The sequence below is a fragment of the Pteropus alecto genome, unplaced genomic scaffold, assembly GCF_000325575.1.
Source record: "Pteropus alecto unplaced genomic scaffold, ASM32557v1 scaffold7, whole genome shotgun sequence".
Lineage (NCBI taxonomy): Eukaryota > Metazoa > Chordata > Mammalia > Chiroptera > Pteropodidae > Pteropus > Pteropus alecto.
Genome location: NW_006494614.1, coordinates 27,743,738 through 27,770,677, shown reverse-complemented (window position 1 = coordinate 27,770,677; position 26,940 = coordinate 27,743,738). Strand labels below are relative to the sequence as shown.

The 26,940-nt window shown below is 33.2% G+C and overlaps 1 protein-coding gene and 2 pseudogenes across 5 annotated transcripts in view; 2 read left to right on the top strand and 1 right to left on the bottom strand.

The window, feature by feature from the left end:
- Positions 1 to 25,841, top strand: part of PHF3 (PHD finger protein 3) — a 73,461-nt gene extending 47,620 nt beyond the window's left edge. For all 5 annotated transcript variants that reach the window (XM_015600430.1, XM_006926411.2, XM_015600429.2 and 2 more), the window contains 12 exons: positions 4,647 to 4,956; positions 7,226 to 7,409; positions 10,523 to 10,670; positions 10,751 to 10,907; positions 12,082 to 12,198; positions 13,858 to 13,989; positions 14,570 to 14,705; positions 17,477 to 17,672; positions 18,180 to 18,327; positions 20,283 to 20,372; positions 22,461 to 22,656; positions 22,874 to 25,841. In XM_015600430.1, the coding sequence (XP_015455916.1) occupies positions 4,647 to 4,956; positions 7,226 to 7,409; positions 10,523 to 10,670; positions 10,751 to 10,907; positions 12,082 to 12,198; positions 13,858 to 13,989; positions 14,570 to 14,705; positions 17,477 to 17,672; positions 18,180 to 18,327; positions 20,283 to 20,372; positions 22,461 to 22,656; positions 22,874 to 25,044 (3,985 nt within the window). In that variant the 3' untranslated portion in view covers positions 25,045 to 25,841. The remainder of the gene's footprint in view (positions 1 to 4,646; positions 4,957 to 7,225; positions 7,410 to 10,522; positions 10,671 to 10,750; positions 10,908 to 12,081; positions 12,199 to 13,857; positions 13,990 to 14,569; positions 14,706 to 17,476; positions 17,673 to 18,179; positions 18,328 to 20,282; positions 20,373 to 22,460; positions 22,657 to 22,873) is intronic.
- Positions 212 to 330, bottom strand: LOC112475072 (annotated as a pseudogene).
- LOC112475048 lies at positions 7,572 to 7,694 on the top strand (annotated as a pseudogene).
- Positions 25,842 to 26,940: the final 1,099 nt, after the last annotated feature.

Genomic DNA, 26,940 nt, shown 5'->3' with positions numbered 1-26,940 from the left:
ACAAAAAAAAAAAAAAAAAAAAACAACCCTCTTATTATGTCATGGAAAAAGACAAGCTCTAAATTCCTAAGTAAAAATAAGTTTAAGAGCTGACTTTTAAAATTCTTAATTTTTTTATTTTTTAATTTTTTTTAGGTGAGGCAACCTTTGGTTGACCTCACAGATTTCAAGGACCTTGTCAGCTTACAGTCCCTTATTTTTTAATTTTTTATGCCTACAGCACCTGGTCTTCCTAGGTGGTCTCCCATCCAAGTACTAACCAGGCCCGACCCTGCTTAGCTTCTGAGATCAGATGGGATCGGGCTTGTTCAAGGTAGCATGTCTGTAGACTCTTTATGGTTTTTTATTTTAAACACTTTATTCAAATATTCTGAAGTGGGCTTGCTAAATTTTCAGGTCTAAAATAATTAGGGAGGGGACAGTACATTTATGTACTTTTTAAAGCCAGTCCTTTCTCTCGACCAGAATTTCATTTAAAAATCATCATTACATATGGTCAGAGTAATGGAATAGGAGCGTTAAAGTGGATGAGTTTCTAAAAGGAGACTTTGGCCTAAAGTTGAAAGCCATGTTAAGTATGTTAAAAATGTAGCTCATATGTAGAATAAACTTATATTATGATGGCCTGGTCCTCAGGAGTTTGCCCATACTTTTTAATGATGATTGTCACTTCAACATCAACAGTTATTTTCCTAATATGATGTATTTTTTTTGTTTGTTTGTTTTTCTTTTTAACCTAATGCTACCTTTTGGATCTACTCTATAAAACCTAGAGTCTTTGTTCCAGTCTGGAAAATGACTTAGAATATTAGATGTGTAGGGGTTTTAAGTGCATGTTATGTAATTGACATGAATAATATATAATAATATTGGAAAATAGTCAATTTTGGAAGTACCATTACACATTACTTCAATTTTGTGAATAAAAAACCCTAAATAATTGATCGTTTTTTTCTTTACATATTAACTAGCCTTTATTACTTTGACACATTCTGCTCGTAAACACAGGTTACTCAAAAAAATGCACCTGTCATGCAGCATGTAATTTTATTATTTTAATTCATGGATAATAATATGAATTTATTAGGAAGGACATCTGGAAATAATTTTCACTCATCTTTTTTATCACACACACCACATTGAAAGCTGTTTGTTAATCTGACATTTTCTAGCACTGACAGCTTTGCTTCTGTAAAGACTTTTAACCAGCATTTTACATGGATTACAACTGAAGTTAGCTTCTTATATGTGTCTCCAGTTGGAGATTATATTTTTTAATATAGATTTGTTCCTGGCATGGCCAAATGTAATATTTGACCATAAACAACTGTATCCTACAGACAGTAGGTATTGACTTGTATCGACTTTATAACAATTTTATACATCATGCTGGGGGTTTTTTTTTTTTATTTTCCTGATTTAGCCTTATAAGAAAAGTATACATCTTATTTAAAAAACCAAACTATTTAACATTTTTGTTTTTAATGTTGTCTTTGAACTACTTTTAAACATAAGCCAGTTGGTATTTTGGAAGGAAGTTTTAGTCTTTTCATATTTTTCTACCTTGTAGTTTCTAGTTCTCCAGAAGACAGATTTACATTTTATATTACACTTTCTTGCTCAGTCATGGAAGATTAGTATATTGGATGAAATTTTAAAAAATCTTAGCAGAATGGGTTCATAGCTTTATACTCAACTTTTTCTGAGAAGGAAGTTTTCTGCTAGAATAAATGATTACTGGTTTTCCTCAGGACTTTTAAGTGTTTGATAGATAACCATTCCCCGCCCCCCGCAGATTAGGTTGTCAGTGACAAAAACACTTATTTAATGTTTATGTGGAATTGAATCCTTTCCTAGAAAATAGTATATACACATTCACAGTAATGTGGTTTAGATTTGTCACCGAAAGGAAATGCTCATCAGAACTGAAGGACCATCTTGTAACAGTTGCATTGTTAGTGAACTAATGACATGAATTTGCTAAGAATAGGAGTTTACAATGTTGTCTCTGGTTTATTTTGAAGAAACTTGAAAAATTTCTAAGAATATATTTTAGCTTATGCCAGAAAGATTAGAATTTTAAATGTTTTTATCTTAGAGTAGATCTAGTTCTTTTTAAAAATTTTGTGTATGAACATAAAACAGCTATTTTCAAACTCTCACATTTAACTGATTTATGCTGACCGTCTACTTGTTCCAGAGCTAAACATCCAATATTGATTTGTTTTTTTCTTAATGAAAGATTTAATATACAGATCGTAGTCTTTTTCTGAAGTGATTTTGCCTGTTGGTAATCAGAAATTCAAGGATAGCAGAAAATGGGAAAGTAATTCTAGTTGTGTGACCCATACTGTCCTCCCTCGTAAGCCATGAGGAATAACATGAAAAGGAAATGTATAATCTCTTGTAATAAGTCATCTTAAAAAATATGGTTCGTAAAGTTCATAATACTTCTGAGTTTTAAATCTAAAAGTGATATATATTTACATTTTGGGGTATTCAGTTTTCAAGTTATTTAGGTTTCCCCCTGGAAATGTGAAATAATTTTTTCAGTGTAAGTTTTTTTCTTGATTACTCAGAATTTTATTTAACTGCATTATTTTTTTAAGTAAGATCTAAACTATAAAGATACATTTATAGATGGCACTAAAGATTTGCTTTTCAGAGCCTCTTAAGTTGAAGAGACATTTCCAAAATAAACTTGAAAGGCATGGTGAAATAATAAATTTCATGATTATAAAGCTGTTCTTCGCTAAATAAAATTTGAAACTTTAACATATGCTTTATGAATTGCTATTTAGATTTGGATTTGCAGCAAAACGTGGCCATGATCATGGTGTAGGTTTTTAAGTAATGTTTTATTGAAAGTATTCGAGACTTGCTTTAAAGAAATCATAGCTCTAATAGTGGAAATAAAGGGGAATCACTGCTTTCCTTCAGTATTTCAAAGACAAGTTAGTTGCTTTCAAGAAATAGCAGTTCTTACAACTTTGCAACTTGAAACTTAATTTTCTGTTAGCTGGAAGATCTATATCATTGAGACATGGACCCATCTAAAATACCCCCAAAGCTAGAGAAAGCATTTCTGTTTTGCAAACATACCACATGGTTTGAAGGTTTTCTTACTAGGCTTATGACTCCAAAACATTCTGGTTGGTCTGTTTTTTACATACAGCATGATTTTTTTTTTTTTTTTTTGCCTTTTCCCTAAACCAAATGAATTGTTGGGGGAAATAATGACTTATCTGGTAAAGCTAGCACAGGAATTACCAGTTAGGGTAAAGAATGGTGAAACACGAAGAAATCAGGGTTCCTTAATGCACAGCAATATCTTGGTGCACAATAGAAAGGCACGTGAGGAAGAACAGTGCTGCCGTTAAGGAGTAAGGCATTTGGCTTGATGTAAGATACCCTGTAAAGATTGAAACTGTTCTGATCTTTATAGTTCCAACATTAAAAAAGAACCTCTGGTGTATTTAGGGCTGGTTGGCTATATCACCCTATTGCCTTTAACATCTTCCTGTTGGATCACAGGTTTTTAAAAGTGTTTTGACACCAATTATGGTGCCACTATTATCAAAAAGGACGAAGCCTTTAAGTCATTAAAGAATATACCTAAATCCATCTATCTTCTAAACATATAGTGAATTACTAACCTGAAGAAGATAGGAAAATGTTAAACATGATTAAGTGAGCTTTGTAGTTTTCCTAACAATGGATTGAAAGTATGTAAAAAATTTCACTATCTAACTGCTGTTTGTACATTCGATTTGCCATTTTATTCCAAAGTAATTCCAGATTTTCTTTCTAGGTTAGAAAAACAAGCTTTTTAGAGTCGTAAATCTCATGTCTCTGGACTTTTTCATTGGTTAGTGAAGTTATTTTAGATAAAATGCAGTAAAGGGAAAACTTTTATAAGGAGATTGGAAATTTTAAATCATCGTGAATATTAATATTTTCATGTTAAGACAGTGATCTTTATTTGTGAAAAAGGTTTATTTAAAGCACATGATCAGTAGTAAGGAAGTCCATAGTCAAGACTACATAAAAAGATTTTCTAGCCAAATCAATGTGACACCGTGAACCACAATATTTTGAGCTCAAACAATAGTTATATAGTTAAGATGGTTAATAAACAATTTGAGAGACTCCATTATGATAGTTTTTTAGTTGTATTTTTGTTGCTGTTTTTCTTTGTCACTTAAAATGATTCATTGGATAAATGATTTTTTTTTCCAATTTTATGCTTAGGTCTGTGGTAAATGTAACTGATTATCTGCGATCAATCTATCACAAATCTTTCCACTCTTCTTGGTGGAGAAATATTGTTATTCTATACTTTGTTATTCTGCACTTTGTTATTTTATGGAGTATACTGACAAAGTTCAGTTGCCCATTATTTTCATCCTAATGGTTTTTTTCCCCAGTATTTTCTCATAGAGGGAAAATAGTTGACTTATTAAAAGTTCCATTTTCATAGAATATTCTTTTCTTTGAAAACTTGCTCCATGTTGAATTGATAGAATGAGTAAGGATGGAAAACATGCAAAATATCAAAAAGTCAAATATTAAAATTTTAATTTGGTCTTTTGACATTGGTTTAAGAAAATGCATCAAATAAAAGTTTTCGTTTATTTATTTTCCAGGTTTATGGTTGGCTGTGGGAGATGCGATGACTGGTTTCATGGTGATTGTGTTGGATTAAGTCTTTCTCAAGCACAGCAAATGGGAGAGGAGGACAAAGAATACGTGTGTGTGAAATGTTGTGCTGAAGAAGATAAAAAGACTGAAATAGTGGATTCAGATATTTTGGAAAACCAAGCTAAAGTTGAAGGCCTGAGTGAAGATAAAACAATGGAGTATGAAAAGCTTGGATTATCAAAGCACACACCAACAAATGACAAAACCAAATACATAGATGACACAGTGAAGCACAAGGTCAAAATTTTAAAACGGGTGAGCAGCTCAAGAATGCATTCTTTTGTTATTTAAGGAATTTGTATAGACCATGAGAATTTGAAGTTTCTTCTTAGGATTTGTTCTAGTGTATAATATCAAACTTATTTAACTATAAAAATGGATTTTTATTAAAAGTTTTTTGGCAATTTTGGTGAAATCAGGTAGTGACATCTTCAGAACATTGAGATCTTATTTCTTAGCATCTTTTGTGCTATTTCTCTCCCTAATGTGATACTTGGATTTCTGAGGTAGGACGTGTATATGATCTTCTAGTGTTAAGTAAGTGTAAATTGTGCTTGTTGATTAATTTTTTAAAAAAGTTTTCAGATCATAAATATCTACTGGTCTTTAAACCACATTTGGCATTTTTATTTTCAAGTGGAAGAGTTACTTTTTCTCTGAGGGAAAGTAATCTTAATTCTTTTGACCTTTGTCCCAGTGTTTGCTTGGAACCCTTACCTCATAATTTTTCTCTTAAAATGTGGACTCTCTAAAAGTTGTCAATTTTCCTTCATATTTTTAACTACCTTCTAAAAGTATTTTCTAAATAGAAATTTCAGGATATTTAGTCATAGGAGAAGTGCATAAAGGACACAGCACTTTATATGATTAAATTTTTATTTTCAATGTTTACCTTTTTATTACCTTTGTTTTTTCTAATCATTGATTTGTTATTCTTAAGATAGTGCTAGAGAAGAAACACAGTGGCAGCAAATGTGCATGGATAGTTGACTGTGATAATCCAAAAGATAATAATATGAATTGCAGAGTTTGAGGGAACTTGGAAATCTTTTAGTCCAACCATTCAAATTTAAGAGCCATAAGCACGTTTTCTCCCAAATCCCTATTATTTACAAACTCATTTTTTTTCAGATGCTTCTTACATGACAAATCTGGATTAAGTTTCAGTTCGCCAAATCCTTGTGGCATCCACTTTTCCAGTCTGCCAAGACTTTTTGAGAATCAGATAATATCCTTCTAACATGCTGTTGCTTTGTCTGTTGATTTAATTAGCACCAGAGTAATTAATGATGAACTGAAAGCTTCATTGAGAAGTTTATAGCACACTTTTGCAAAACTTCTGTTTGTCAACTATTAATCATCACTTCTTGGATATAATTTCTTGGCCATTTGGAAATATAGCTCATTGTTTTGTCATTTAGCTAAGTTGTCCCTACTGGTCTAAAAAGGCATAAAAACATTAATATTGAGAAAACCCCTATCTAGTCTCTATCCAAAAAATAACCGAGGTTATTTGGATTTTGTAAATGGTTCTGTAAATGCATGTGCTGTCCAAGTGGTTATTGCTTCCTTTTCTTTTTGATGTTAAACTGCTGAATCTTATCTGGACATACCTGATTTTAGTTTATGGAATCGAATCTGCTTTTTAAATATCACTTGTTATCCCTAGATTTTGTGTTGAACCAATTACTGAGTTCCTTTTGTGTGCCTAGGATGGTACCAGACTTTTATACGGGTAGATAACACTGATTTGAAATGTTCTTGCTCTCAAGTAAATCTGGTTGGAGAGGTAGGAATAAATAAATAAGTAAATAATTAGAAGATTCCTAGTCTAGAGAAAATCAGTTTTTGTATATACTCTTCCTTAAAACCTGTGATTATATGTATATAGATACAGTGTTCTCCCTGTCTTTCAAATACTAGTGTGATGTGACAGAATTCTGGTTTCACTAGAAGTCCTTTGTCGATTATGTTAGGACAAGAGTAGCAAGCATCCTTATGGTTTGTTCTATATTATGAGAGTTAAAATTGCCCATATAGGTATACTGAGAAGTTAACTGATACATTTATTATAGGTGATTATAACTTCATTTGTTTTAGAATAAAGTGAAAAATATAGATACTTGTTTCTCCACAACTTCTCTTTTTTCAAAGCCACAGTCAACTAAGAGAACTCTTATTATATCTTATTTGTTTCTAGTATTGTTATTGAGACCATTATCTCAATTTTTTAGTTCTCCTCTATAGGAGAACTAAACTATTATGTATTCTGCAGAAAATAGATGTTTAATAAATGGATTTTGAATGAAAAGGTGAATTTCCTTTTTGCTAATTATTTTTTTGCATCTGTGAAAAACCCTCTAAACAGTTACTGACTACAGAATAGAATATGTTTGATATTACAATAAGTTGTAGTACTAATTAAGTTTAATTTTTTAAATTTGTATACTCTTGAAGTTTACTTTATATTTAAAAATAGTTTAATAGTTTTCATTCTACTGAATTAAGTACTTTTTTCCCCTAGGAATCTGGCGAAGGCAAAAACTCATCAGACTGTAGAGATAGTGAAGTAAAAAAATGGCAGCTAGCTCCTCTTCGAAAGATGGGACAACCAGTTTTACCTCGGAGATCCTCAGAAGAAAAAAGTGAAAAAATACCAAAAGAGTCTATAACTGTTACATGCACAGGGGACAAAGCTTCAAAACCAGGTAGTGAGATTAATAGAAAATATTATATACGATTGTATTTTTATTTTATTTCATATACTATCAATTAGTATATTAAGGGAAATTAAAATTTTTAAACATTTTAATGGCAATAAAAATGGTTTAGGTGATTGACCTTACTTTTAATTAAAAACTGTTGTTCTAGTCTACAGCCGTGCCACCCTCAACAAGCCTGATCTCGTCTGAGACATCTCGGAAGCTAAGCAGGGTTGGGCCTGGTGGGTACTTGGATGGGAGACCACCTAGGAAGATCAGGTGCTGTAGGAGTAAAAAAATAAAAAAATAAGGGATTGTAAGATGACAAGGTCCTTGCAATATGTGAGATCAGCCAAAGGTTGCCTCGCAAAACAAACAAACAAACAAAAATCTATTGCTCTAAATTCTGAGGAAGTACTAATGAACTTAATAAGATAAGGCTCCTGCCCTCGTGGCACTTAAAAACTAATGGGAGAAGACAATAAGTAGACAAATAAGAAATTGGCATGCTGTTTTACAGAATTTAGGCACTGTGAAGAACAAGTAGAGTGATGGGATAAAGAGTCACAGTTGAGAGTGGTGGGAGTTTGTTTTAGAATAGAGGAGGTAACTTGCGAAGTGGGATTTGAAGGGATTGTGAAATTGTTTGGAGGAAGGACTAGGTAGGTGGCACAGCCAAAAGGCTTTGAGGTAGAAATAAACTTGACATTTGAGGAGCAAGAAAACTACTGTGAAGTGAGTGGAAGGTATTACATGAGAGATCAAATGGTGGTAGAAGATAAATTTAGAGAAAATTATATTGCAACTTTGAGGCCGAGAGTTTATATTCTGAATATAATGGGAAAGCTTTAGAAGATTTTATAAAGGAAATGATGGATTGCTCTGTTTTTTTTTTTTTCTGTGGGGATTGAACTTTAGGGTGTTCGGAGAGAGGGAGGGTAGATCATTTAGGAGTCTAAGCAGTATCTAAGAAAAAGAATGGTAGCTTGGAACAGAGATACAGTGGAGGTAGTGAAAAGTAGTCAGATTCAGATGTATTTTATGCTAGAGTTGGCACAACTTGGTGATGAATTAGATGTAGATAGTTGAAGGAAAGAATCTTAGTAGATTAGATAAGTGTTGGTGTTGTTTGCCGAGATTAGAAAGATAGAAGTAAATTTGGGGAGGGATACTGAAAAATGATGTTTTGGGCATTTTAACTTTGAGATGCCTGTTAGACATCCAGGTGGAGATTTTTGAATAAACTTTTGGCTGATGAGTCAAGCTTAGAGAAGATTTTGGGGGGTGGTATTTAAATTTGGGATTTATTAGTACAAAGTTATTTAAAATCATGAACTTAGCAGCTACAGAGAGAGTTTAATAATGAAGAGTCAGAAGCAGAGCCCTTAAGGTGCATCAGCGTTTAGATATTAGGAAGAAGATAGAGATGGCCTGTGTGAGGTAAGAGACCATAGTAGTGGCTTGGAAACCAGATGAAGTTTTAAGAAGCAGGGAATGATCCGCTGTTTCACAAAATGCTGTCTCGTCTGGACATCTAATAAGATGAACACAGATTACTAAATATGTGATTTAGGGAAATAGAGATAATTAGTGACCTTGGTTAGAATGATTTTGGTAGAGCAGTGGGGACAAAGGCCAATTTTATTGGCTTATGGAAGAATGGAAAGTGAGAAACAACATACTGATTACAGATGACTTTTTCAAGGAATTTTGCTGTTAAAGGGAACAAAAATGATATGGTAGCTAGAGATGGATGTGGGATCAAGGACTTTTTAAAAGGAATTAGAGCATGTTTGTAAGACTAATGGGAATGACCCAGTGGAGAGAGAAAATCTGGTGATATAGGAAAGATTACATGATAGTTGAGATTCAAAATCCCTGAAGGAGACAAGAGGAGTAGGATCCACGTAGAGGGGTTTGGTCTTAGAAAAGGAAGATTGTATGTGGTAGGAGGAGGACAGATGCACGTAGGGTTAGTAGATTTGATTATGGGATGATGTGATAACTGACATTTTCTGTTTTCTTAGAGTAAAAATATGAAGTGAGAAAATCAAATGAGATTGAAGTTGGAGAAGGCGGTATTGTTGGTTTGAGAGGAGAAAATGTATAAAAATAGAGGTTTTGGAAAGTGAGAGAGTAAATTTACTATAAAAATTTAATAGGATTAGGGCAGCAGATTGAGTTATCTACTTGAGATTTGTGGTTATAAATTTAAAATGAGATCTGTCAGCACAGTGCTTGTTTTTCTTCAGTTACCTTCAGCTGTTTGTAGGCCATTTGGAGGAAGGATAAAAGTTGGCTTTCACCAGGGTTGTGGTTTTACCATTGCAGATAATTTAAAAGAGAGAGAATAAGTATGCAAGGTAATTGTGTTGGACTATCTAATCAGAATTGCGTTATGTGGGAAAGTGAGGGCATGAATGGTAAAAATGATAGATTTAAGAATTGTTTGAAAGATTCTAGAATAAATAAACTGGTATGATAGGAGGTCAGAGTAGAGGAATGTTTCACATTAGATTTTGGAGATGTGCATGAAGTAGTGATTGAATGAAAAATCATTTGAAAGCTTAACATTCAATTTACCAGTGTCAAGCACAGTTGTTTTAAAACCAGAGGAGATTCATCATCATTTTTGTGGTACTAGTAAGATCATTAAATTGTCTGTTCATTAAATAAATTCAGATCAAATTACCTAGTTTTTAAAAAATTACTAATGTATATATGTGAAACGTAACTAGCTCTGAAAACCATTGTCTAAAATGGAAAAAGTATATATATATTTTATAGCTTTAGGGCCACTTTTTAATCACTCAATTTCTAATTAAAATTTATTTAACTTAGAATTTTTTTTTAATTGAGGTATAATTGACATATAACATTATATTAGTATCAGGTCTACAACATAATGACTTGATGTTTATATATATTGTGAAATGATCACCACAGTAAGTCTAGTTAACATCCATCACTGTATAGATTTAGAATGTCAGGAATATTTCAATATGGAATATTTAGAAATAGTGGTGTTTAATCAATTTTGTTTATAAACTTACATTATGCATTAAGAAAAATATGTTCTTAGGAACAATTTAATGTGTTTTGATGTTTATTTAAATCAGGTGCTCATGAGAAGCAAGAGATAAAAAAGAAGAAAATTGAAAAAGGAGTATCTAATGTGCATCTTCCTGCTGCTTCTGCTTGTAAGCCCTCTGCAGACCAGATCAGACAAAGTGTCAGACATTCTCTCAAAGATATTCTTATGAAAAGGTAACACACATTCTTGTTGTAAAAAATCGAATAATAAATTTCATGTAGTTGAAAAATAATTGAATTATTCTACTTTTAAGACTTACAGACTCAAATCTGAAGGTACCAGAGGAAAAGGCAGCAAAAGTTGCCACAAAAATTGAAAAAGAGCTTTTCTCTTTTTTTCGGGACACAGATGCTAAATATAAGAACAAATATAGAAGTTTGATGTTCAATCTGAAAGATCCTAAAAACAATGTAAGTATGTTTTGTTCATGTTCATAGAAATTAATGCTTCCAACTTTCCTGAATATATAGGGATTTAAGATTGTAATACAGTAGATCTATAATTTATTTCTTGGAGTAAGATCATGTAATTTTAATAAAGTCTTTTGTTACCAAACTGAGTTATGAATTCTGCATGATAGTGACTAGGGTTATATAATGAATCTATTAAAATGTAAAATACTATCTTTAATTTATGTGAATTTTCTTGTCCCTAGTTTAATCCAGTTTATTAAAAAAAAAAAAAAAAAAAACATGTATTTTTCAAAAGCTGTTAAACTAAAATTGATAACACTGTAGTAATACTTCTGATTTAAATCTGAAAATAAAGCTATACTCTTTAAGAAAGTAAATTACATAAATTAGCAATGGAGTAAACATTAATTGAACCCTTAATCTTTTCCTAGGATTTCTTATTTGGGACTTGGAATCTAAAAGCTGTGTGTATAGATGCAAACTACTTGCATATTTGCTTAACTTCTACAAAGTTTTCACATAAGCGATAGCAGTTTGTCAATTTGTATAATGATATTTGCTATAATATGTGATTATAGGTATTTTCTTGAAGTATACTAACAGCTACTTAAGAGAATTCTACGTTGTACAATATGCCACTATGGTCCAGGGGTTAGGTTACTTCTTGAATTATATTATCTGGACACTTTATTTCAATTAGTAAATATTTCCTTTAGATTTCTTTCTTGTAGTTGGTTCTTTGCTTTGGAGTTCCCTCCAAGCCTGTTAGATTGTAAACATATGAACTTTTTAAAATATAAAAGACATCGTGTTTAGTAAAGTTCTTTTATGCAGTACCTTGCTATACTATTGGTTGGCTATTATGACAGAGTTTGTCCTTGGGAAGACTTCATACAACTTTTGCATAGGCATTGTAATGATCCCATTGTACATGCTTCTTTATGTTTTGATTTTTATATGAAGTGTATATTTTTCTGCCTTATATGATAGGTTCCTAGGCTACAAGGCTGTCATTTTATTCTCTTGGTAGTAGGCAATATGTAAATCATAAAACATCTAAATCAAATTTCTAAATTGCATCTTTATTTATTACAGGTTTCTGTACAGTAACTTCTCTTTCTTTTTAAAATGATTTTTTTCCCTTTTCCTTCCCATTTTTAAATACTTCCAGATATTGTTTAAAAAAGTACTGAAAGGAGAAGTAACTCCTGATCATCTTATAAGGATGAGTCCAGAAGAACTAGCTTCTAAAGAGTTAGCTGCTTGGAGACGAAGAGAAAACAGACATGTAAGATTGGCTATGAATATGTGTTTGACTATATCAAAGCCTATATTTTTTTCAGCCTTCTAGTTACTTATCCTTCATTAACCTGGTTCTTAAATTCTGTCTTTCGTTTTTCTTGATCTCTGCTGCTTTTTTGTCATTTTCTCAAATTATCAGGTTATATAAATACTTTGTGGTTTGTTAAATAATTTGTAAATCAGAAGGATGAGAAAATCACATCTTTCCTTAATCACATCTATATTTTTCAGGAGCCCAATTTGAAGGTATTATGAATATCGATAATTTGTAGAGCCAGATTAAGTCAGAATGAAAATTTTGCAGCTTTATAATCTCTTATTAATCAGAATTTCAATGCCAAAAACTCTGAAAAATAAGTTTTTTTCTATAATAAATTTATTGATGAAACCTGACCTGAATTGTCATGTCTGAATGTTTATATTCACAGAAATAGTGTGCATTTAATTAAGTAGCACTGTTCCAGACCTAACTGGAGTGTTTTATAACATATATAATGTGTGTATCAGATCGCATTTTTAAAACTAAACAATTTTGAAAGTCACCGATGCCAGGAGTTTTCATTTGGGAGTTGTAACTTGGAATACCTTTATAGATTAAGTGAATCTGTGACTTAGTGTTATTGTGACAGTGAGATTAGCCACATCATCCACTGTTTTTATTACAGTGGCCTCAGAATATTAGGCTTTTATTGTAGAAAACACTGGTTAGAGTTTATATTAACGATGTGATTTACCTGATTTTTTCCTCCATAATATTTACTTGCATCTTAGGTATTAAGCCGCAAATCTAGTTTAAAGCATCTGAGGCATTGATTTGATGTATTATACCACTTCACATATTTCTTCAATTTCACCCTGAGTGATTTCTCCTGTTCTTTGATTTTGAAAATAGTATCATGTCCTCTTTTATTTTTCCCCTCAGTATCCCTCTCTTCTGCTTTGAAACTGGCTGCGGGTATCATCTGCATTGGAGACTAGCTTGTTTTTTCTTTAGGCCATTTCTTTCTTTAAAGGATGGTTTCCACTTAAGATGAGATAAATGACCAGACCCATCTTTACCTTCCTTAACCCATTCCACTCTCAGCTACCTTTTACTAGTTCTTGCTACACTTGCTTAATTACTATGTTCTGTTGCTGAGGTTGTTCAATTGTGAATTATCATTGCGATAAAGTATACTCAGTCAGGAGACAGCTGATAGTGGACTACCTGATAATTTTTGATGTTTTGAGTAAGTAAACTTTATGCGGTTGTCTGGAATGTTAGAACATCAAGTTAGGAATCTAAATGGAAGTCAGTTTTCAGGTCCCTGTGACAGCTGCTAAAATACTAAATTGGAAAGCAGATTTTAAATATCATGTTTCATCATTTAGCAAATTATATCATACTTCAGTTGCCTCTAGTTAATGTACATGTGAACTTCTCAAAGCTGAAACATGGGGTCCAATTCTTATAACCCCAGCACTCCAAATCATCTCTGGTATATGTAAGTACTCAGTATAGTTGTTTGAGAGACCACCTAAAGATTAAAAATCATCTATGATGATGCTTTCTATTTTTAGATAAGCTCTTATCATTATGTAAAACTGTACATTTGGCAATATATTTTTTAATTGTGAAATATTCCTTTAAAATATTTCCTATTAGACCATAGAGATGATTGAGAAAGAGCAGAGAGAAGTCGAAAGACGGCCAATCACAAAAATAACTCATAAAGGTGAAATAGAAATTGAAAGTGATGCTCCAATGAAAGAACAGGAAGCTGCCATGGAGATTCAGGTAAAGATAATAAAAATGTCATGTTTTATAGTGCTTAGTGCATGAAGATTCAGAAAAGGTTTATTTGCCTAATGTTCTTAAAGTAGAAAGGAGAATTTTAAAAAATGTATATATTTTAAAGTAGCCTATTTTATTTGTTTAATGTTTTTTTGAGAGTGTTTAAAGTATTATTTCTCTATCTAGTATGCAGACTATGTGCTCCACAGGCATCTGTTAAGCACTTGTTGAAATGTAGATTCCTGGGGTCTCTATGACTTAGCGAATTTCTTAGTAGGCCTTGAAATCTGTAGGTGCTTTGTAGGTGGACTGTAGTTTGAGAGTTGGTGCAGCTTCTTATTTTCAAATATCAGTGAGAAAATAATATGAAATCTTGTTAGATGCCATGAAGAATGAAGATTAAGTTTTGCTTTATTTTAAGTCAATTATTACCTACATTTATTTTTTAAAGAAATGGTGAAAAACAACCTAAGAATGGAACAGTTTCATTTTGGGAAAATATCAGTATGAAATATAACTTGATTTTAATAATTGAGGCCAAATTTTATCTGCTCAAACTAATTTTTACTCTCACTTTTGTTAGGAACCTACAGCTAATAAGTCATTGGAGAAGATAGAAGGATCTGAGAAACAAAAAGAAGAGATTGACTCCATGTCCAAAGATACTACTAGTCAGCACAGACAGCATCTTTTTGATCTTAACTGCAAAATTTGCATAGGTAAATGGAAATTTTTTTCTTCCTAAAATGTTGCTTTCATTTGGAGAGGGGGCTACTTGTATTCATAATTTAAGTAGGTTTTTGTTTTCCCAGTATTGATAGTGAAGCAACCACCCACTCCCTTTGATGACTAGCACATTTTTTGTGTGAATGTTCTTCAGGATTGGTGTACAGTTTGATACTATGGTGTATTTCCTATCTAGAATTAATTGTGTTTTATAAGATCTGAACTTACCAACTCAGAGTCAGATGACTAAAATTTAATCATTAGATAGACATCAGAAATTGTAGGCAGTGGTGATGGTACTGTCATTTACTAAGTGAAGGGGTGAAATAACATATTATATTATTATTATATATAACGAAACAATCAAATTACCTTTTTTCTAGTATTCTTATCCTCAGTCATTCATTCACTAAATGTTTATAAAGTTCTTATTCCTTGCCCCATGTACTTTTCTGGTGCAGGGAATATAGTGGTGAAAAAAGTCAGATGTTATCCAGGCTTTAAGAGAAACTATATGGTTAATGAGAAAGAAAGGCAGGTGATGATTTTAGTTACAAAAGTATAGTTGTTATAAATGTCTTTGGGTAGCAGGAAGACCTATCCTAGACTGAGGGGGTGGGGTGGGGGTGTTAGGGAAGGTTTGGCTGAGGAATTGACATTTAAGCTGAGATTTGAAGGTTGAATAGTGTGCCTGCAAAGAGAGAGACTAGTCTAGATACTGGGAATGGCATGTGTTTGAACTGAATTCAGGGAGGAAAGACGCACATGCTTTGTTTGAAGAGGTATTTAGAAATCAGATTTCATAGTATCTTATAGCTATTGCCTTTTAGACTTCAGGTTGTAACTTAATACTACTAGTAGTGAAATCTATTTAGTGACTAGCTAAGTTTGTTTATTTCAAGAACAAACAAAAACAGAATAGTAAATATGGTGAACTGTACTTAGAAAGATAAGTACGGTTTTTTGAAACTTTAGTTCCAGTTATTCATAACAGAAAGTTCTCACATACATGCATATATATACACATGTATACATAAGTGTATATGCAGATGCACACACACTCTTCTAAGTAATACAAGTAATGGATCATGATATATTACCTTTGAGATCATGTTCAAAAATGCTAAAAAGCTACTTTCGTAGGCCACATTAAGGATTTTGGTCTTTTATCTAAAAGCAATGGATAGTGAGTGACTAAAGCATTTTTAGCAGGAGAACATGATAACATTGGAATTTTATGAGGATATCTCTGACTTTGAGTAGAGATTACAGTGGAAGAAGCCAGTAGAGAAAAGAGGGAGGCTGGCTAAGAGGAAGCTTTTACACTAGTCCAAGTGGGAGATGATGATATTTTAATTGTGGTAGCATTGGAGATGGAAATCAGTAGGAGCTTTGAGAAAATCCAGTTAGATAATATTGACAGATGTTGGAGATTGACTAGATTAGGGCCTAAGAAATGGGGACGTGTTTAGGAAGTTTAAATTTATATTCAGTTTATTGGTAAAGATAGAGGATCAAGAGTTTTTAAGACTCTAGAGATGTGGCTTTCACTTTTAATTTTTTTCTTGTAGTATGCTGAAAGAATGATACATACCTTGTTTAGTAACATGAAAAATTCTTTAGGTTAGTTGATAGGCTGCTCTCTATCATTGTATGAGAGACTAGATGAAATGTATTATAAGTAATTTTTCTGTAATAAAAATAATTATATCTTCTCAAAATTAAGTATATTCACACATTTTGCATTCTGTACAATGGCAAAGACTAAAAGGGCAGAGTGTTTTTAGACATTGTTAACTCTAAAGAAACCCATCCATGGAGTAATAGTATTTTTAAGTATACCCATTTAGTTGTTTTATATGGGAAAAATCTTAATAAAAAATACTCATAGTTATTTCTATTAATTTTAATAATCTCCATGGGAATATTTCAGTAAATTTAATAGCGCACAAAAACATTGGTTAAATATTCCTAGACCTGACCTGTTTTCAGAATGTTTGAGCGATTTTTATCCTTCTTGTTGCTGTAGACGAAAGCCAGTGTCATTTTCTAAACTTTACTAATATTTTTCAAAATTAGTAACTAAGTAGCGCTGCACTATGCATGCATATATGTCATCAACTGCTGCTGTATGTAACACAAAATAGGATACAGATTTGTTTTATTCAGTTCTTCAAGTTATTTATCAACACTGTTGGAATTTGGTGTAATTTAGTTAAAAAAATTTCTAGGGAGTCAAGAAACCTATTTTAGGTTCTGGTTATAATGTTTCCATTTCAGCTTGTCTGAGTTGCTTAGCATCCTCTTTTCCTAATTTTTCACATCAATGAAAGGTGTAATGTAACTCAGAAATGATGATGGTTAAAAATTACCTCAGGAAGTGTATGGTTATACGACAATTCAATGAGGGAAATGGAATAACTTTAGAAATGAAGGTAAACTAAGTTATAGAAATTTCAGTTCACAAAAATAGTTAATTTTTAAATTTTTAACCACCCCCCCCCACCGCCCCCACGCACACACACACTTCTACCCCTGACCTACAGATACTGCCCTCTCCCCTTAAAAACTGGATCTCTAAAGGCGGGGTGTCTCCTCCCGTGCGCTCACGGCGCACACCCAGGGCCTGGCATGCCCAAGGGTATGGGCCATGGCTCTGCTGGGGCTCAAACCCAGGACCTTCTGCATGTAAAGCAGACGTGTTAACCACTACTTTATGGAACCACCCTCAAAAATAGTCTATTTTGGTGTCTTCTGGCTTTAGGTCGAATGGCACCACCTGTAGATGATCTTTCTCCAAAAAAAGTGAAAGTTGTTGTTGGAGTATCTCGAAAACATTCAGACAATGAGGCAGAAAGTATAGCAGATGCATTGTCTTCAACCTCAAATATTTTGGCTTCTGAATTCTTTGAGGAGGAGAAACAAGAATCTCCGAAGTCAACATTCTCTCCTGCTCCACGGTAATTTTCTCTTAGTCATAATTTCTCCAGGAATCACTACAGATATTTGCCAGCTTATACTTGGAGGTCTTCAAAAATGAAAAGCGATGTGTTCCTTAGGAACCTTTCTTTTGACAAAGTAATTGTACCTTCTTATACTCTAAACTAATTGAGATAAAAGAACAAGACTGTGAAAGTTAGTGTAGAGATTTGAATGTGTGGGGACTTGACTTTAAGACTCCCTGAATTTATGTTAGTCTTAGGAGGCAAGAGAAAGGCCATTGAAGAAAAATTATTTGCACTTCTGGACATTAGTTCACCTAAGCCAACCAAGAAGGATGACTTCGTAAAATATGACTGTACAGATATGAGTATAATTTTATAAAGTGAAACTGTAAACTCTTGAATCAGTAGCCTTTATTTAGCTTTCTCGATGTGCTAAAATAGAAATAATTGGTGACTAAGTAGACAGTGCATTTATTTATGATTATATCTTTAGGCTGAAACCTTTTTAATGTCATTTTTTAGTCCAGAGATGCCTGGAACTGTTGAAGTTGAGTCTACATTCCTGGCTCGATTGAACTTCATCTGGAAAGGTTTTATCAACATGCCTTCTGTGGCAAAATTTGTTACCAAAGCCTACCCAGTGTCTGGTTCCCCTGAATACTTGACAGAGGTACTGTTAACTTTTCTGCCCTTGTGTCTAGATCGACATGTGTGTTTCTGAAAGCAGTAGACAAGGCAACAACATAATAAAATAATAAAAATATTAAATAATAAAAATATTTTATTTTCATTCATAATAAAAGTATTTATTGACAATGATCCTTAAACCAGTCAATTAATGGAATTATGAGTTCCCAAATGGAGTTTTAGAACTGTGCTCTGAAAGTGTTAAATCCACTTGTCCTACTCTTTCCAAGATGTACTTATTATTTCACTATATCAGAGAATTAAAATTAATGAGTCTGCATGGATATCTAAGTTTTTCTTTAAATACATACTATTGCCTTCAAGAAGATTTTTCATTATTAACAGGCCTTCTAATTTCCCTACTACTTATGCTTCCCCAGGTTCATGATTATATTTCTTCCCTGCCTATTTCTGTGAACAAAATCTAGACTGTAGTTGAAACTTCACAGCTAGTTGACAGTCGCATGAGACCAATGACCATAGTTGCTGCACTGGTACCCTTGGTTGGTTTTATATCTGAGGGAATGGGAAGGAACTAATTGTGCAATATTTATGGAAAATAAGCAGCTATAGTATTAATAGTATTATGATAAATAAGTATGACATTACATTATTTGAACTATTTTTGAGAAAGTTTGTATTTTTGTGTTTATACAGAAGAAAAATAAGTCCGTACTCAATGTACTGTATTTTTGTTGAGATATTTTGCTATTAATTATGTCCATATCTATAACATTAACTTTTTCCATTCTCAGTCCATAAAGGCAAAAATTAAATTTTTTTTTTAATATTTCAGAAAGCCTAAATCATATATATGATTTTTTTTTTAAGATTACCATAAGAATTCATTTGAATTAGGCTGAAATTAGTTTAACTCAGTGTAATGTTGCTTATCTAATGTTCATCGATTTGTTTAGCAGTTGTGTTTTTGATTAATAAACAACTTAATTATTACTTACAGTTTTTCTTGGCAAATAATTTTTTAGAAATGTCAGTTTTATAAATGGATGATACTCTTCTTTTTGAACAAATCTGTTTAGAAATTCACTCTTTCATCAGTCCATGGTGAAGATAACTCTTTTTTAAAATGAAGAATTAAGTCCTGAACTTTGCAACCCTTTTGATTTTAAACATAATTATTATTCCCCTTTCTGAGTCAATTTCTATGTGATCGTTTTCCAGAACTCCACTTCCACTTTCTATGTATTTTAGTTTGCTTGAGACAACCCCAAATAAAATATTTAAAGCAATTAATAATTTAAATAAACTTAACTGAATTTAATATCAATTAATTATATTTTTTGTAATTTTTCTAAGTCTTCATGAAAAAATGGAAGTATACTGATTAAAGTTTGAAATATTCCTAATGGCACAGTTCTTAATTGATTTCATATGTAATCATCTGTTTTCAGGAAAATTGTGTCTGTTAAAAAAAAAATGAAACTTATGTTATTACAATGTTTTCCTTTTCTGTGCAAAAATATACCCTGTTATCAAACTTAACTTCTGAAATCAGCTGTTAATGATTAAGGAATATCCCTGCCCACTAACACCGGAACAAAAAAAAAGGTGGGTGGTGGGAGGGGAAAGACAATCTTCCCTGATATTCTTGAAGCTGTTGTATTCTTGCTGGATTGTCAGTGTGGTATGCTTGCCACTACTTTTCTTTCCTGTGCCTGCCTTTCTTGCTGAGAACTGACATGACCTCAGATTGTTTCTTTATTTTGGGCTTTCATCTCAGTCATTTGGAATTGACATTTGAGGTAAAGCCTAATTACTGTCTCTCTGCATTCTTATGTTTTCTCATACATTTCATAATCTTTTTATTTACTTATTTTTTATTACCATTTTAAATTAGTCATAGAGCTAAATTTGTATGAATTATGAATATTATAATAAATGTATTCTGTATACATTGACCACCATTTTTTACCACAGGATCTACCAGATAGTATTCAAGTAGGTGGCAGGATATCACCTCAGACAGTTTGGGATTATGTGGAAAAAATTAAAGCATCAGGAACGAAGGTAAGGAAAACTTTTTTCATTATACAAGGCTGAGAGAATATTTGAAAAGTAAACCATTAAGAGTTCTTATGCAAAGTCTCCTGGGAGGGAGCCAGTACAAATTCTAAATCTAAATAATATGCCTAACAAAACTGAGCTAAAGCCATTTGCTAAGGCTCAAAACAGCCCAGCATTTCTGGGTCCCCCTCCACTTTCTGGTGTGCTTTCTCAGTGACTTCAGTCAGTGTTTTGGAAGAAATGTTTTAGAGTAAATATTGAGATTCATCCTGGAATTTTGCCTTGCTTTGATTATACACATTTGTTTTAGTTAGGGCATAGGCTAAGCCACTGCAACAAAGAAGTCCTAAAATATAATGTCTCAAAAAATATGGTTTGTTTTTTTGTTAGGTAGGTCATTCATTCAGGGTGGTTCGGTGGCTCTGGTTCTACAAGATCATTCAGGGACCAGCCTTCTTCGGTCTTGTTATTTTGCTAGTTCTAAGTGTCTTTGCCAGTCAGACATGGTCAAAGCTAACTTAACACCAAAAGGGAAAATATAAAGAATGTCTGTACAATTGTTTTTAAAGCAAGACCTAGAAATTGCAGTTATCATTTCACTTCTTCTAACTTCCATTGGTAAGAGTTTAGTCTCATAGCCTTACATAGCCTCTAAGAAGGCTGGGAAGTATAATCTCAGGAAATGTAATCTATTGGATGGCCATGTGCCCAGCTAAAAGTTAAGGGCTTCTCTTTGTAATAGGAGGAAAGAAGGAGAGTAGCTACTGGGAGATAATTAATAGCCTCTATCACAATAAATTTCTCTCTCTCTCTACTTTCTGTCATTTCTTAACTAATAGAACACTACTACACAGGAAAAATTAATCGTTAGAAGAAATCGTTTTCCCCTCCAAGGATGATAATACCTAGCATATTAGAGACATTTAAAAAATAAATCTTGAATGAGAAAACATTAATTTTTTATCTCTTTAAGATTATTAGAAGTCACTAGTAAGATTAGAAGTAATCCAAAATACATAATCTTAAACTGAAAAGAATATTTTTTTCCAAAATAGATTTTAGAATTTAAACTGATAGTGTTAGAATACATATAAACTTTGAAGCACTATACAAAATTTACTGTATTTATTTTCTGTCACTTTCTCATGATAGCAAAAGTCATGGGGAAGTATTAGAAGTTTTACTCTTGGATATTTTGGGAATCAGTCTTGATCTATCCATGTATTACTGCTCAACACTTTATTCCTCCATGTTGAACTGACTGAAACATTATAATAGTTGTTACCTCTAAAATAGGACAGTTAAGATGACAGATTTTTTTATAAGAGGTAGAGCCGTAGTTCAACTCATTCACGTGTTTCCTGTAGGATCTTGCATCAGTTTAAACTTTGCAACAGATGCTGGCTCTCCATATTTTGACTATGTACCTTCATGAAAAAGCATTTATTTTTTTTTTACATTACCAAATTGATATCAAATTGGGACTCTCTCTGTTATCTGAAACAAAGCCAAGAACCTAAAGGCAAGCAGATTAGTTCCTGAGTAAACCAAATGATTTTACAAAATATGTGGCCTATGTGTTTTTGAGGTCTTTTCACCCAGCCCGTTTATTCCTAAAATCAATTCTTATAGATTGATTTATTGGTGGATGTGTTTGTTTGTGTATATGTATACATTGTAGGGTGGTAATGGTAGAAGCTATTAATTTGCAGTACACTGAGAACACAGGCAGCCCTCTGTGGAGATAATAACATTAGAAATAAGGATATAATATAGATAGATATCAAAAGACTTTTGAGTGTAAATATCTTCTCTGCCACTGAGAAGTGTGTCACCTGGAACACATTAATTACCTTGAGACTCAATTTCTTATGGGATACTTTCAGATAAATCCATCAGTAGGTGAGCAAAGATCTTTTCCTAAGAGTTGTTTACTTTTAGTATTCTTATCTACATTTAAGTTGGTAAATCTTGTTATTTTGTAACCATCATTATAAAATTCAGTAGATTATTACTAGTTGAGAAATGATGTTCAAAACCGAATTGTTGTTTAGGTTATTATTTTAAACAACCATTTATTTTCTTGAATAGGAAATTTGTGTGGTTCGCTTCACACCTGTAACTGAAGAAGATCAAATTTCTTATACTTTGCTGTTTGCATACTTCAGTAGTAGAAAGCGCTATGGAGTAGCTGCTAACAACATGAAGCAGGTTAAAGATATGTACCTTATTCCTTTGGGTGCCACAGATAAAATTCCACACCCTCTTGTGCCTTTTGATGGACCCGGTAGGTATATATTTTAATAACAGTGTGTGAATAAAAGTGGGAGGTGGGACCAGAGTCAAAAAATTGACTCTGCTTTCTTTCTTGGGATCCAGGCCTCTGGAGCTGACTTGACAGGGAAAGGCACCCATTTAATAGCCTATAATAAATTAGATGCAGAAACTTACCCTTGGTTATAATAACTGAAAGTAACTTAATTGATGTTTTTGATTTTATACAGGGCTTGAACTACACAGACCTAATCTGTTGTTGGGCTTAATTATTCGTCAAAAACTGAAGCGACAACACAGCGCTAGTGCTAGTGCTAGTGCTAGTACTAGTGCCAGTGCTAGTGCTAGTGCTAGTGCTAGTACTAGTCATACCGCTGAGACTCCTGAAAGTGTACCAATGGCATTGCCACCTGATAAAAAAACTAAAATAGACGTTTCCACAGAGGAAGCAGCAGAGGAAGAAAATGACTTTTTTAATTCTTTTACAACTGTGTTACACAAGCAGAGAAATAAGCCTCAGCAGACTCTTCAGGAAGACCTTCCAACAGTACTGGAACCTTTAGTGGAAGTCGCCAAACAGGAGCCACCAAAACCTTTAAGATTCCTTCCTGGGGTATTGATTGGTTGGGAAAATCAGCCTTCTACTCTGGAATTAGCAAATAAACCTCTTCCTGTGGATGATATACTTCAGAGCCTTTTGGGTACTACTGGTCAAGTATATGAACAGTCTCAGTCAATGGTAGAACAAAATACCCTTAAAGAAATTCCATTTATAAATGAGCAAGCCAATTCCAAAGCTGAGATAATAGATAAAGTGGAAGTAACTGATGGTGAAGCCAAGGAGGTAAAGGTTAAGATAGATAATCTTTCAGAATCTACAGGTAACTCGGTACTAGTAGAAGAAACTTCAGTAACGGGGTCCTCTTCCATTTCTCCGGGACCTTTGCCGAGTCTTAGTCTCAGAGGTAAACCACCAGATGTTTCTACAGAAGTATTCTTAACAAATTTATCAATTCAGTCAAAACAAGAGGAAACTGTGGAGAATAAAGAGAGAACATTAAAAAGACAGCTGCCGCAAGATCAAGAGAATAATTTGCAAGATAATCAGACTTCAAATACTAGTTCTCCGTGCAGGTCTAATGTAGGAAAAGGAAATGCAGATGGCAGTGTGAGTTGTAATGAAAATCTGGTTGCTAGTTCGGCAAGGTCCCCACAGTTTATCAACTTGAAAAGGGATCCTAGGCAAGCAGCAGGACGAAGTCAGCAGATAACTGCTCCAGAAAGCAAAGATGGAGATAGTTGCCGGAATGGAGAAAAACTCAGCCTGCCTGGTCTGTCACACAAGGAGCACCTAACAGAACAAATCAATGTAGAGGAAAAGTTGCCTTCTGCAGAGAAAAACTCATGTGTTCAGCAGAGTGATAATTCAGGGGTTGCACAAAACTCAGCATCAGTAGAAAACATACATACTTCTCAAACAGAACAAGTAAAACCCTTACAGGAGGATATTTTAATGCAAAATATTGAAACTGTGCACCCATTTCGAAGAGGAGCAGCAGCAACATCATCTCATTTTGAAGTCGGAAACACAAATCAATCAGAATTTTCTTCTAAAAGCATCAGCTTTACTTCCAGAAGCACCAGCCCCAGAACGAGTACAAACTTTACACCAATGAGGCCACAGCAATCCAACCTTCAGCATCTCAAGTCTAACCCCCCTGGATTTCCATTTCCAGGGCCTCCTAATTTCCCCTCACAAAGCATGTTTGGATTTCCACCACATTTGCCACCTCCATTACTTCCCCCTCCAGGCTTTGGCTTTCCTCAAAATCCCATGGTTCCCTGGCCACCTGTTGTTCATTTGACAGGCCAACCTCAACGTATGATGGGTCCCCTTTCACAAACAGCAAGGTATATAGGCCCACAAAATTTTTACCAGGTTAAAGACATTCGAAGACCAGAAAGGCGTCATAGTGACCCTTGGGGTAGGCAAGACCAACAGCAACTGGATAGGCAGTTTAATAGGGGCAAAGGAGATCGCCAGAGATTTTATAGCGATTCGCACCACTTGAAAAGAGAGCGACATGAAAAGGAATGGGAGCAAGAATCTGAAAGGCATAGACGCAGAGACAGAACCCAAGAGAAGGACAGAGACAGAAAAAGCAGGGAGGAAGGGCACAAAGATAAAGAGAGGGCACGGTTATCACACAGTGATCGAGGAGCAGATGGAAAAGCAAGCAGAGATAGTAGGAATGTAGACAAGAAACCAGATAAACCTAAAAGTGAAGACCATGAAAAAGACAAAGAGCGAGAGAAAAGTAAACATAGAGAAGGAGAAAAGGACAGAGACAGGTACCACAAAGATAGGGACCACACTGACAGAGCTAAAAGCAAAAGGTAAAATTTGCAGGCTGCTTCAGGATTACATTTAAGTAACTGTTAAATATTGTATCTTAAAAACTTTGATTGCCTGCTAAGATTGTGCCATCTTTTAAATTTTTAATATTGGTGGTTTGCAGAACAATAAATCCTGTGTGTTGGTGCAGAGTGCTCTGTACCAGTGCTCATCATCCCTTCATACCAACTGTCTCTAGCTATAGGAATTTGATATTTTTAAAAGTTTTACATTGCTGTATATTCAAAGATTTGTTTTATTAATATGCAATAAAGGCTTAGAAATTTTAGTTTTATTCCTTAATTGGTAAATATGGTTAACTATGGAATATATTTACTGCCTCTAGTGAATGTTCTTTATATGACTAATTTGAGAGTAATGTGTGCTCTGTAAGTTTGTTTTAAATTGCACTGTTTTTAAAGAAACTGTAGAGAAGCAACAAAAAGGCAAGCAACTTCATAATCAGATTATATTAATCAGTTAGTTGAGCAGTTTTTGACCAAGAATCGGAAGCCCAAGGAGGACATTTACTGCTTTAATCTGCACTCATTGAAGGCATTTATTACCATATACACTATAGCTTTGTGGTAGGCCATTATTTTCCTTTTTTTTTTTTTTTTTTGGCTCTTCAGAAACTTGAATACTTAAGCTTGTACATGATCTTGTGTTTTGCTATCCTTTTTACTGTAAAATGTAAATATTTTAAGGGATATTTTGATTCTAAATATGATAAAAGAATTTCTCACCTATTTTGTGTGTGTGATTTGAAATTCAGTAGTAAAAGAATTTCTTAAAAGCTTTAATTACCTTCAGACATTGTTCTTTTACTCAGCCAAGAACATACAGACATAGATATCTATGTCAGTCATTAGATGAGGGGAAAAACAATTTCTTCATCTTAGATTATCGGCTATTGAGGTAAATCGTGTAGTTTTGAAGAGACTAGAATTTAGAACTGCCAGTGAGAAAACTGCAGCTATCAACCACTTTATAGGTATGTTTCTGAAAACTTGATACCATCAAAATTTGGTACACTGACTAATCATTGTTAAGAACTTTGTTTATGAGAAATGTGTTGTGAATCTTCTTGTAAAATGTGTAATTATCCCTAATTTTTTTGGGGGGGAGGGGTAACTGCAGTTTCATATGCTAGTTTTGCTTGAAATAGAAAGCACATGGAGGCGATTGATTGTTAATCCAAATCTAAATTTATTTACTTCTTAAACTACATATTGTATTGATTGCTATAATTTAAAGCAGTAGCTACCAAAATGATACACTAGAGACCAAAAAAAACCCATATTTTTATTTATCTATGTTGCAGAAAAATATAAATGGCCTTACAAAATTAAGTTAAATTTCCTAAAAAGCCTAAAGATTAGAGTTAAAAATAGGTTTTGAAATAGAATCAGTTTGCTGTACTCACTGAAGAAAGGAGTGGAGATTACCCAAACATTTTCTCTTAATTTCAACAACTAGCACCTTTTTTGTCATTTTCCTCTGAAGTTTATCATCATAAAAGTTCTTAGAGGACTTGTGTTTAAATAAAATTTGTTTAATTTTGATCTTTTCTTTTGGAAACTAACTTATTAGAAAACAAGTCAGTCTACAAACAAAGCTTAAGGTCAGTCACTATCTGATGCACCATTATAAAGATACAGTTGTAAATTTTTCTCCCCACTCCCTCCCCCCAAAAATGCCAAAATTAGCATTTTGATTTCAAATACATATGTTGTCAGTAAATCTACTTTCACTGATTTTATCTGCTTGGGTTAATCAGTTGGAGAACACCTGAAAGTCAGGTTTTGATTGCCTCTTAGCCAATAGTTTCTTACACATATTTTTGTGATGCTTACTTTAAAATTCTTCATATCTCATTGGATCTTGTTATATCCCATATAG